The sequence below is a fragment of the Tamandua tetradactyla genome, chromosome 1 (assembly GCF_023851605.1).
Source record: "Tamandua tetradactyla isolate mTamTet1 chromosome 1, mTamTet1.pri, whole genome shotgun sequence".
Lineage (NCBI taxonomy): Eukaryota > Metazoa > Chordata > Mammalia > Pilosa > Myrmecophagidae > Tamandua > Tamandua tetradactyla.
This window is the reverse complement of record NC_135327.1, coordinates 7,853,723-7,865,942: the sequence shown is the minus strand read 5'-3', so window position 1 is coordinate 7,865,942 and position 12,220 is coordinate 7,853,723. Positions and strand designations below refer to the sequence as shown.

Below are 12,220 nucleotides of genomic sequence, written 5' to 3'. Positions count from 1 at the left end.
TAATTTGAGAGATTACTCGTTTCTCCTTGTTTCTCTCTCCCCTGACCTCACCTTCCCCAGCCTTGGGATGTGCCCCAGACCTTCGCTTCTAGCCTGCAGCTGTGCCACAGCAGCCAACCCTATGGTCAAGTCCTGTTCAGACACACACTCACACACACACACACACACTCATATACACTCACACACACTCATACACACTCACACATACCCCACCCCCACCCTGCCCCAGGAGCTGGAACCTGACTAGGAACCTCCTGTCTCAGCCTCTGAGCCTCGGCCTCTGAGCCCCCGCCTCCTCTGCGACCCCCGTAGGGAATATCTGAGCTGTGCCGTGGCCACAGGGCCTCAGCTGGAGCTCATGAGCCCTGTTGGAGAGTCTGGGCCTGCTGACCCCTCTGAAGGAGTGGATGGTCTCACACCTCCCCCCTGCATTAAACACTGATTCTAATAGCCAGATCTCGGCGATTCTTAAAGCTGAATTTCCAGCTCTTGGTGCCACTTTTCTCCCCTACTCAGTTTTCAGTGGGGTTTGAGCCTCTCTCACCCACCCTCACCTCCCAGTGGAGAACCACTCTGTGCAATGAGAAATGATTGGGAACCTGGTGCACGTAAAAGCAATCAGAGACAAAAAAAAAAAACAAAAAAACAAAAACTAAGAGCTTATGGGTCTGTGGTTCTAAAAGCCTGCAGTTCTATGATCCCAATAGTCTAGGATTTTAGGGTTCTGTGGTTGTCCAGAGAAGTTATCCCGTGTCGGTTTGTGCTCGAGAGAATGGATGTTTCATGTTGCAGTGTCAGGCCCGTGGCCGGCTGCCTGCTATCCCAGCTGCCCTGAGCAGGTGGCTCCCGCCTGGGCCGTGTGTGAGCTGGTTCTGCCACAGGCTGTCTTACATGTATCTCCTGTTAAACCAACACACAGTCATTTTCACACATGTAACTTCAGGGAAGCTTCCGCCCCTTCTGGGCTTCCAGTGTTCCCATCTGTAAAATGAGGGTTTGGACAGATGCTCCCTTCCAGCTCCGTGAATCTGGCTACACGCGTATCGATGTATGTGCGCGGGTGCGCTCCTCCCACCGCGACGTGTGCTGGTCCCTTGGTCCTCTTGCCGAGCTGCCACTGAGCCAGCAGGTCCCATTTCTGGGCTCCTGGGAGGCAGGTGAGAACCCTAGGGCATTCAGCCTTAGCTCAGCCTTGAACATAACTATTTGCTTCTTGGCCCAGGGAGGTAACATTATGCCAGGAGGTTAGGAGCAGGTTGGCTGGTAACAAGTGAGTATGGGCTGGTGAAGGTTGGTGCTGACTTATGTGCCTGGGTTAACCTGGAGGCCATGACACAGACAGTCGCTTGGTTGCTTTGAGAATTGCCCGGGTTGCAAAGGGTTAGTGGGCTTTATAGTTGAGCTCTGGGAAGTAAGTTATCACCGGTTCTCCCCAAGCCTTATCGCCTCCCCCACACCACTCCACCACCTGATGGGACAGTCCCGAAGCCAAGAGAAATTCTCAGTGGAAGTTTCACTGATCAGGAGGGTTTGGCAAAATGTTATTTCTCTTCTTTGATGGCCTAGGAGGGTGCAGGGACTGAAACCTGAAAGGACTCCTTGAGCATAGGAAAGCAGGAGCTGGCAATGCTGGATTTATAGACCAGACTTTATAGCCCTCCATAAGAGGTTATCAAATCTATCCCTTTCCATTTTACAGATGGGGAAACTGAGGCCAGAGAGGTGATGTGGCGGGTCAAGGGTGGAGTCAGGACTAGAACTCGGGTTGCCCAGAGCTGAGTGCGGCCCGCCCCCTGCACCGGGAGGCATCTTCTCTGCTCCAGCTTCCTGAAGTTTCTGCTCGGCCGCAGGAAGGGGCTCCAGGTGGCCCAAGGACCACTGCCTAAGACTGTAGGGGTGGGGGGAACCTAGGGCTCAGCAGGCCGAGACCTTCTCCTACAACCAGCAAGGAGCCGGGCATTGCTTGGGGGTCGGCGGTCAGGTCCTGGGGAAGTCTCCTGTTCCTGGCATCTGAAGGCCAGCCCTGGAGGCAGGGCCAGGGGTCACCAAGGTGCAGGCTGGTGACGGGCCGGGGGCCCTACTCCCTGGGGCCTGCCTCAGAGGCCCCGACCCAGCACCCTCCCCCGCCCCCACCCAGGGGTTGTCTGGGGAAAGGCTCATCCTCCTCTCTGCCTCTGCCCCAGGCCGGTTAATATTCAATAGAAGTGACATTAGGTCCCCGACCCTACTAATACTGAGCAAACATTTGGAAAACATCATTCCGTGACCGAGCTCGCGCTGGGCACTGATAAGGCCGGCTAACCTTGGGGAGCCCCGCCGCAGTGCTGACAGCAGTCCTTTCAGCCACTCGCCTCCGCTTCTAGATGTCCCTGTGGGTGCAGGCGGGTGTGGGTGGGCGCGGGTGGGCATGGGTGGGTGCAGTGGGTGTGGGTGGGCGCAGGTGGTTGGGGAGCTGGCCCCGCCCGGGGCGGGGACACAGGTGGCCTATGGGGACTTGGGGGAGATTTCCTCCCCTCTGGATCTCTGTTCCCCACCGCAATGCCCGGGCTCTGCTCAGACTTCCCAAGTCTGAGGGACGAGGGCCCGGGGCAGGGCAGGGCAGGGCATGGGAGTGCTGAGAGGAGGATAGCTTTTGCAGCGACTCCTGACAGCAGCGCTGAAGGTTCCGATGTGGGGCGGGAGAGAGAGAGAGAGCAGTGCGTCCCAGGAAGAGTCCCAGGATTTGACCCAAGGGACCGGAAGAGTACACTTGCCAGTGTCTGCAAAGGAAAAGTCTGCAGAGAACCCAGCGTGGCAGGGAAAAGCAAGAGAGGTATAGGTGGGGAAGCCGAGGCCCAAGGAGAGGATGTGCTTCCCGCAAGTCCATGCAGAGTGAGTGGAGAAACTGCAGACAGGAACCCAGGCCAGGACTGACTCGGGTGGGGGCAGGCAGGGGGTGGGCGCTGGTGGACAGAGGTCCCAGATCCCGAAGTCCCCGGGAGAGAGCCCAGCGGCAGGCCGGAGGGAGGCAGCTTTGCTTTGCGGGCTTGGAGGTTAGTCCAGAGCTGGAGCAGCTGCTGGCGGTGGGGCAGGAAGGGTCTCCAGGCCCCCTTGTGCGGGCCTTCTACCCCAGGACTCAGGAACCCATGGGCCACTGCCTGGTCACCCAGAGCAATTTATTTTGTTTTATGCACTTTCATCTGGAAAGAAAGGGAACCTTTTCCAAAACTGAGCTTGAAAACCCATAATCTAATCAGATCCCCTTTCCAATGTTCAAGACCATCTTAAGCCCTCTGCCAAGTCATCACTGGTTTGCATACCTCTGCTGACAGCTAGATCACCCCGGCACCCACCCCATGGTGTGTGAGCACAGTTCTGGCATTTGGAAAGGTCTCCCACAAGTTGTGTGAGACCCCACCCTCTCACCCCCACACGCTGATCAGGGCCCCTCCCACCCTCACCCCCTAATATGTTTCCTTTGCTCCTGGACAGCCTGCGGTATCTCTTTTTTGGTTGAACTCTAGAGAGTTCTCCCCTAGCACCTCCATAAGTCACAGACATCCCAACCCCATCCCACCCATGCCCACCTCTGTCTCTACCTTCTCATAGCTGTCCAAAATGAGCGGGACCGGATCAGCACTCGCAGGTCCAGCTACGAAGACAGCAGCCTGCCCTCCATCAACGCGCTCCTGCAGGCTGAGCTCCTGTCCCAGCAGGTAGCAGACCCCCCCCCCTCCAGGACCCCCCCACCAGGACAGAGGCCTCACCCTCCTCCGTCCTTCCTCCCCAGCCAGGCGCTGGAGCAGCTGATGGAAAGACCCCTGGATAGCATAGAAAGGGAGCCCGCTGAGGCCTGAGACCGGGCAGGACGCCCCCCAGCGTCACAGTCAGTTTACTGCAGAGGCAGAACTTGAACCTGGGTCTGGCACCCTGGGCACTTTCTAGTTTATCCTGCTGCCTGCATTCTCACTGGGAGCCTGAGTCAGCTTAGCCCTGAGAGAACCTATGACTGTGCACTGGGGCTTGGCCACACATGGCTGTGTGACCTTGTGCAAGTCGCCTCACATCTCTGGGCATGGTTTCTTCATTTATGGGATGAGGGCAATCATTTTTGCCCTGTTTTTCCCCTGGGCCTGAGGGATTCCATAGGGTCCTAGGGAGGTGGTGGGGGTTGAGGGGAGAGGGACAGGCAGCAGGTGAAGGCTCAGAAGGAGTGGGGAAGGTGCCCTCAATCCATCCCCAGTGTTCTCCTCGTCTCCCCAGATGTCATCCCCCATTTCTGGAATCAACGGTGACATCCGGGCCAAGAAGATCGCCAGCATTGCCGACGTGTGCGAGTCCATGAAGGAGCAGCTGCTGGTGCTTGTGGAGTGGGCCAAGTACATCCCAGCCTTCAGTGAGCTCCCCCTCGACGACCAGGTGAGGGGGACAGGGGCACTGGGCAGTGGGGGTGCTGGGCAGCCAGCATCCTGCTTATCCGCCCCGGATATAACCTTGAACGGTTTGATTTCATGTAACGAAAGCTGCAAAGTGATTATGTGTGCCTGGAAGTGTTTTAATCACTTTACAAATATTAACTCATTTAATCCCTCCAACGACCCTATGGATTGATTGATGGATGAGGAAGCTAGGGCACAGAGAGGTTAAGCCACTTGCTCAAGGTCACACAGCTAGTATCCAGCATGGCAGAGATTAGAACCCAGGCAAGAATAGCTCTTCCAGGGGATGTGGAGGTAGGGAACTGATAAGAGCCTAAGACCAGGACTCAAGGGATTTGGGCTTGAGCCTTGGCTCTAAGACTGGCTCCCTGAGTTTTAGTTTTCTTAATCATAAAGTGGGAATGATAATATCCACTTGACAGTGTCATTGGGAGAGTCGAGGACATTGCTATTTGAAAAGTGCAAAAATCATGTCATGGGGCACCCACCCACTACTGGGACCAAAGCTGACCTCCCTAAGTGTCAGTTTCTTCCCTACATCCCACCAAGGTGGCTTAACTCAGCATTTTATTTCCCAAAGTACGAACCCCAAAATGTCCCAGGGATAAAGGTGTGGGATGGGGGTTACAGTTCAGAGGAAAGATGAGTTTCTGAGATTCTGTAGATTGCAGTGCCTGCTAATAGCACCCCTAGACCTCTGAGACATTTTCCTTGTCTGGAAAATCAGAACTGGGCTGGGTGGCTTTTCCAGCTCTGAAATAAGCTTGAGGGCACCAATGGACAGGTGATGCAGAAACCAGCTCCTGGAGCATCTGCTTATATATTTTGTAATTTGCACAAGAGATTTATAAATGTGTGTCAGTATATTAAAGACTTCTCAGACTTGCAGCCAAGGCAGCTGTTTAACTTAGTGGAGACCAGGACTTCCCAAACACCTTTAACACATGGACTCTCCCAGGATGCCTATTATTTTCCCATGGAGGGACACCATAGAAACAGTGGCTTGGCTAGTCCTTCATCTCATGCAGGCGACTGGACAGAGGTTCCTTCCTCTTTGAGGAGTGGTGACAGGGCAGGGATCTCAGCCAAGCTGCCCCTGCCTTCTCCCTTGCTCCTTGTGCCCTGTCCCCTCTGCTGGAGAGTCTACATTAATGTTTAATCCCTCCTGCTCCTTCCCAGGGGCTCAGCAGGGCAATGAGATCCCCCCAAGCTGAGCAATTGTTAACCTCCATTTCCCACCCAAACCTCCCTGGCTGAGGCTCAGAGCATTCTCAGAGAGCAGTGATGGGTGGCCAATAACGCGGGAAAATCATTAACCCCCACCCCCCACCTCCCCATCTTCCCCCCCAGAACGGCCGCCATGGTGGGGGCTGGACCTGGACCAGGGTTCCCAGCTCCCCATTCATGGAGTCTAAGGAGCCCACCTTGCCAGGCTCCCACCTGGGAGAACTGGGGGCCATTATCCTCCAAAGGACACCCAAAATCTGTTGACAGTATGTGTTGGTTTGTTTTGGATACCAATCCATAGATACCTGAAAGGCTGGATACAATGGGATAAGGGGACTAAGACCTAGAGGGGAGAGCCATTTACCCAAGGACACAGAGCATGTCGACCACAGAGCCGGGGTCCCAGGCTGGGTCTTCTACTTCCCGGTTTGAGAACTGCTGCGCCAAGTGGTAAAAGCCCCTACAAGGGCCTCGCATGGAGGAGGGGCTCAGAAGCCTCCTTGGCCTGCCTTTGTACTGTTCAAGGAAAGCAGGCTCGCCCCCAAGGCTGTTTCCCATTTCTTCCTGCCTAACCACCCCCCTTTTTTTTGTCATCCTTACATGGTTTTAACATTGGAGGAATAAAAGGAATAAGGACAGATGGCTACCCAGGAGCCACTGATTTGCCCACCCATCTATCCATCCATCCATCCATCCATCCATCCATCCATCCATCCATCCATCCATCCATCCATCCATTCAAACAAGCATGCATTTCTTTTTTAATTTTCAGTATTTTTATTGTACACAACAAACAAACATACAAATATTCTATACATGGTGCACAATTAATGGCTCACAATAGCATCGCATAGTTGTGTATTCATCACCATGATCATTTTTTTGAACATTAAGCACACATTTCTTAAATGGTTACTGTGAGCCAGGTGTCCTCCAAACCTCAGAAAAATGTCACGTCCTGAGACAGGTCTTCTCTGGCCTCCCCTTGTAATGCAGCCCTTCCTGCCCCACCGTTCTCTGTCACAGGCTGGATACTCCCCTTCCTTCCTTGTCTACTCCCTCCCCCCTTTTCTTCTTTCCTTCCTTTATTTCTTCCATTGCCTTCTTCCTTTCCTTTTCCTTTTTCCTTTTTAGTGCTATCACCTGTCGTCCTATTTACTTGCTAGTTTTCTACTTTCTTAACTGCTCTACCTCCACTACCCCTGATAGAATGTAAGCTCTATGCAGCAAGGCTCCTTGCCTCTCTTTTTTCTTAACCATTGAGTCCCTAGAGTTTAAAAAGCACTTAGTAAGCACTTAACATTTGATGACTGAAAGAAGGAACAATTAAATGAATTAATGAACAAAAGCATTTTACCTTCTAGTTTGGCCTGCTAAAGAACCTCTGAACGCCCTAACCCAACCTTGCAGATAAGATCCCCAAGGCAACCAATATATTACCAGCTCATCCATTGGTTCTCATGAAAGCACAAAAGTGGAACTAGAGCAGCTGGTTCTGAAAGGGTTCTGTGAGTTGGCTGGGCACCTACCTCAGAGCTCAGACTTCAAAGGTCGCCTTGTCCTCGCTGCAGAGAATGGGTTCCTCAGGCTGATCCCCTGCCAAGCACCGGGGCTTACCTCTTTGTCTTGCGAAGGGCCAGCCCTGAGAATCAACATGTACATCCAAATCCTTGTAACTTTTTTTCAGAATCTTAGAATCTTACAATGTCAAGTGGGCAGATTCCCTGGAGATCTTCCAGACTAGTGATTTCCCAAGCACAATGGCACATAAAATCAGCTGGGAAATCTGTTAAATGCAGTAAGTCCTAAGAATCTCTGGCGGTGAGGCCTAAGAATCTGTGTTTTTATAAAGCACCCTACATTATTCTCTGTAGCTCACCTATGGGTAGGAATTCGGGACCCACAGTTTTAGAACTTTTGGGGGTCATAATTTGAGAATCTGGTGAAAGCCTTTGAGCTTCTACTCAAAGCCTTATGTGCAGAATATTGTTTCTAGCACCACGAGGCACACGGGTGAGGTCTGGAGAGGAGCAGGAACTTGCCTAAGGACCAGCAGTCCAAGGGGAGAGGCAGCATGAGGGCTCCTGGCTCTCAGCAGCAGGTCCTTTTTCTTTTCAGGTTTCTTCTCAGGCTTTGCTGAATCTTTTCCAGGTCCCTGGTTATCAGTTCTGGGAGGAAGGCGGCAATTTTATGAAGCCTATTTTATAGTTTGGGCAGGTGAAAGCAGAGGGGAGCGCTGAGCTGACCTGCCTGGGGTCCTAGAGCCAGCCAGCAGCAGGGATCCCAGGGGTGCACACCCAGAGGCCATCCCTTGTCTCTTGCAGGTGGCCCTGCTCAGAGCCCACGCCGGCGAGCACCTGCTACTTGGAGCCACCAAGCGATCCATGGTGTTCAAAGATGTGCTGCTCCTAGGTGATGGTCCATCTGCCCCCAGGGCCCTGCGGGCGACACAGCCAGCGCTGCCCACACCGCGTGTGGGGCATTTCCGTGGGGGAGGGGGAGCCAGACCAAGAAGAGCCCTATCACCCCACAGCCCTGAGAGCAGGGGCTCAGGAACCTGTACCCAGCAGCTCTGCCTGCCATAGCCAAAAGGTGTCCCCTGGCAGATGAATGGTTAAGCCAGTGTGGTCTGTCCACACAGTGAATACTATTCGGTCACAGGAAGGCGTGGAATTCTGGAATATTCCACAACATGGATGAACCTTGACAACATTATACTGAGTGTCATAAGCCGGACACAGAGGGACACATTTCCACTTACATGAAATATCTAGAATAAGCAAATTCATGGAGACAGAAACATTAGAGTTTTCATGGGGCTTGGTGGATGGTGGAGCAGGACAGGGGCGGGGAATGGAGAAACTACTGCTTAAAGGGGAAAGAATTTCTGTTTTTGTGTATGAAAAGTTTCAGTAGTGAAAGATGGTGAATGTAAAAGTAATAAATGCCCCTGAATTGGACACATAAAAATAGTTAAAATGGCAAAGGAAATATGGACACAAGGAGTTCAAGTTTCTCAGCACTGAAGTTCCAGCACAGTCAGGGTTACCCCTGGAGTTACCCCTCCTTTCCCATGTGCTTCTAGAGGAGCAGCAGGAGGTGAGCCAGGAATCAGGAATGGCACAACTCCGCACCCATGCCACCTGGGCCTCATCCCATTTTTATTTATTATTTTAAAATGTTTGCATGGTGCATACGTGCTGGGTACTATTCTAAGCACTTTACACACATTAACTCCTTTCATACAACAACCCTATGAGGTAGGCTCTATTATTTATCCCCATTTAACAGATGAGAAAACTGAGGCACAGAGAGGTTAAGCAACTTATCCAAATATACCCAGCTTGAGGTGCAAGAGCCAGGGTTCAACTGGGCAGTCTGGCCCTAGACTCTGGGCCCTTAAATTTTATGCTTTACAGCACCTCCCCAGTGGCCCTTGCATGTCATCAATCTTGTGATTTGAGTTAGGGAATGGAGTGTGGAGGAGGTACAAGGCATCCTAGAAAGCTATGCTCCAGCCCCAGCTTGCCCCAGCCCCAGCTCCTAACTTCAGGCAGCTCACCTCCTCCAGTCCGGGCCTCGGCTTCCATATCTGTAAAATGGATGCAACAGTCCCTGCAGGGCCCTCCCCACACGAACAAACCTAGGGGAGAGGGGTGGGCCCAAGGGTGGCCGTCCTACCCCCTCACGCTCCCAACGCTTCCAGGCAATGACTACATCGTCCCCCGGCACTGCCCGGAACTGGCGGAAATGAGCCGCGTGTCCATGCGCGTCCTTGACGAGCTGGTGCTCCCCTTCCAGGAGCTGCAAATCGATGACAACGAGTACGCCTGCCTCAAAGCCATCATCTTCTTCGACCCAGGTATGGCCCACACCTCCGCGCCCAACCTCTGGCGCTCCAGACACTGTCAAACTTACGGGTTATGAGCACTGAGTTCGTTATTACAGCAACCAGGAGAAGTGGAGTCCATTAGATCCATTTAACAGATGAGGAAAATCAAGGCTCAGAGGGATGCAGTGACTTAGACGGGGCAAACTGACTGCAAAGGCCTGGTTTTTCTCTTTCCCTTCCTCCCTCTTCTTTTCCTCTCTCCCACCAGTCCCTTTCTCCTGTCTTCCTTTTTTATTCTTTCCTTTCATCTTTCCTTCCTTTCTTAAATTTTTTTTTGTCAAAATAATATCTGCACATGCCTAAAAATGCAAATAATTCCCTTATCCCACTTTTGCAACCTGAAGTCTCTTCCCCAGGGGGAAACACTTCTAGTTCTTTTAACAGTTTCTTCTGGCAGTTATCTTTAACAGCTCTAAACAAAATGCCAAGCCTCCTATTTCTTGACTTCCATTTTCAGTAGTACTTCTCCTGCTCTGGTCGCCGAGGGCTCTGCTCCTCTCCATCACCACTCCCATCCTTCTCAGTATATTTTTATTGCTATTTTACTGTCTCTGTTGATTACATTTGCAACCTTAAGTTATGTGCTTTTGTCTTTATTTCTTGTCAGGTAGACAGTCTCCCAACGCCTCACCTAGAAGGATGAAGAAAATGCATCCCTACTCTTTCCTTCAGCTCTTTCCTCTCCTCTCCCTGATCACGGGCCGATTTTGGTTGTCTGCATTTTTTGCAGAACATCTTGTAGTTATGTCTTTGTGCAAAACCTGATTTTAGGCCAAAAGTCATGTTTGCTTCCTTCCTTCCATAAGTGTTAGGGATCTTGCCTGCAGGCTCTGTCAGCTACTGGCTGTGTACCCTGGGGCAAGCCCTTTCCTTGCCCGGTGCCTCAGTTTCCCCATGTGTAACATGAAGCAGTTGCCAGGTGTCCTCTTGGGGGTGTTCCTGAAGTCCCACCCTCCCACCTCCCAAGCCCACCAAGTTCTCTATCTTAGGAAATGTGCCTGAAACCTTTTCCTGCCTGAGACCAGGAAGCCCTACTTTGTGCCAATGTCCCCTGGTGTTGAGGACCCTGCATCCTTGTCCCAGCACTGCTGAAGACTTGCTCTGTGACCCTGGCCCACTGGGCATCCCCCATCTGGGCCCCTCATGCTGAAGAGACCCTCCTCATGGGAGGTCTGGGTCCTGACTCTTGGCTGGGCCCCGCTGCCCTCCCTGCCCACTCCTTCTCATTGCAGATGCCAAGGGGCTGAGCGACCCAGGCAAGATCAAGCGCCTGCGTTCCCAGGTGCAGGTGAGCCTGGAGGACTACATCAACGACCGCCAGTACGACTCGCGCGGCCGCTTCGGCGAGCTGCTGCTGCTGCTGCCCACACTGCAGAGCATCACCTGGCAGATGATCGAGCAGATCCAGTTCATCAAGCTCTTTGGCATGGCCAAGATCGACAACCTGCTGCAGGAGATGCTGCTGGGAGGTCCGTGCAGGCCTAGGCGGGGCTGGGGGGTTCCTCTCCAGGAGACAAGGCTCACCTCCCAGCTCCACTGCTCCGCTTCACTGGGGGCCCTTGGGCAAGTCACTTAACCTACCTGTGCCTCAGTTTCCTCATCTGGAAAGTGGGGGCAATGGTGAGGCCCTGGGGGCTTCACATGTACCAATCACTGCGCTGAATGCTAAGGACAAGATCTCTGCCCTCGTGGAGATTTGTGTGCATGTACATGCGTGTTGGTGCGTGTGTGTGTATGTGCATGTGCATAAGGGTAGGTGGGGACAGATAATAATCAAGTACATAATAAACAAGGTGTCTACAGATTTTGAAACAAACAGGCAATATGATAAAGTGTAACTGAAAGGGGCCTCTTTAGAGGTTAGAGGAGACTCCAGACTTCTCTGGAGTAAGACCTAATAGATGAAAAGAAAGAGAATATTTTAAAAGCCAAGGGAAGGACATTCCTTGCAGAAGTAATCAGAACAAAGGCCCTGAGTCAGGAGGCATTTGTGTTTTCAAGAAAGGGAGACTAGGCTGTGAGATGGGGGAAGTTGCATGAGACCAAAATAGAGATTGGGCAGAAACGAAATCAGAAACATATGGCTTCATCAGCCATGGTCAGAAATTTGGATTTTATTCTTATGGCAACTATTAAAATGAGAGTAAAAAATCAGGCTGATGTTTTGAACATTAGTTCAATTAACAGTCAAAGAATTCTGATTGTTGGATAAAGAGTGGACTTCAGGGGGGCAAGAGAGGAGGCAGGAGACCATTTAGCCAGCGAGGTGAAGGACAATGGAGGCTTGGATGAAAGGATGACCAGGCAAGAGGAGAGGCATAGGTAGATTTGAGAATCTATTTTGCAGGGAAGAACCCACAGAATTTTCTGATTGAGGAGACTTGGGAGTGAGGGGAAGAGGAAGCATCAAGGTTGATGCCTAGGGTTTTGCTTTAAGTACCAAGAATGAGTGTGGAGTTGCTGGCTGAGATGGGGAAGACGGAAAACCCTGCTAGGGGCTGCGGGTGGTGATGGCGGTGAGTGGGTGAACCAAGAGATCCGCTCTTGAGATGACTGTTAGGTATACAAGGTGAGTTATCAAGGAGGCAGTTAGATGTGTGAGGCTGTTGCTCAAACAAAGGCCCAAAGTTCAACCCCAAGTGAAACGCAGCTCCAAGGCACTCCTGCATGAAGGGGTCAGAAG

General features: G+C 52.1%; 1 protein-coding gene across 5 annotated transcripts in view; it reads left to right on the top strand.

Moving 5' to 3' along the window:
• Positions 1 to 12,220, top strand: part of HNF4A (hepatocyte nuclear factor 4 alpha) — a 62,458-nt gene that overhangs the window by 42,767 nt on the left and 7,471 nt on the right. For 3 of the 5 annotated variants that reach the window (XM_077168130.1, XM_077168128.1, XM_077168126.1), the window contains exons 4-9: positions 1,005 to 1,157; positions 3,589 to 3,695; positions 4,243 to 4,398; positions 7,970 to 8,057; positions 9,352 to 9,507; positions 10,770 to 11,006. In XM_077168130.1, the coding sequence (XP_077024245.1) occupies positions 1,005 to 1,157; positions 3,589 to 3,695; positions 4,243 to 4,398; positions 7,970 to 8,057; positions 9,352 to 9,507; positions 10,770 to 11,006 (897 nt within the window). The remainder of the gene's footprint in view (positions 1 to 1,004; positions 1,158 to 3,588; positions 3,696 to 4,242; positions 4,399 to 7,969; positions 8,058 to 9,351; positions 9,508 to 10,769; positions 11,007 to 12,220) is intronic. The other 2 variants (XM_077168134.1, XM_077168132.1) reach the window with 1 other exon arrangement.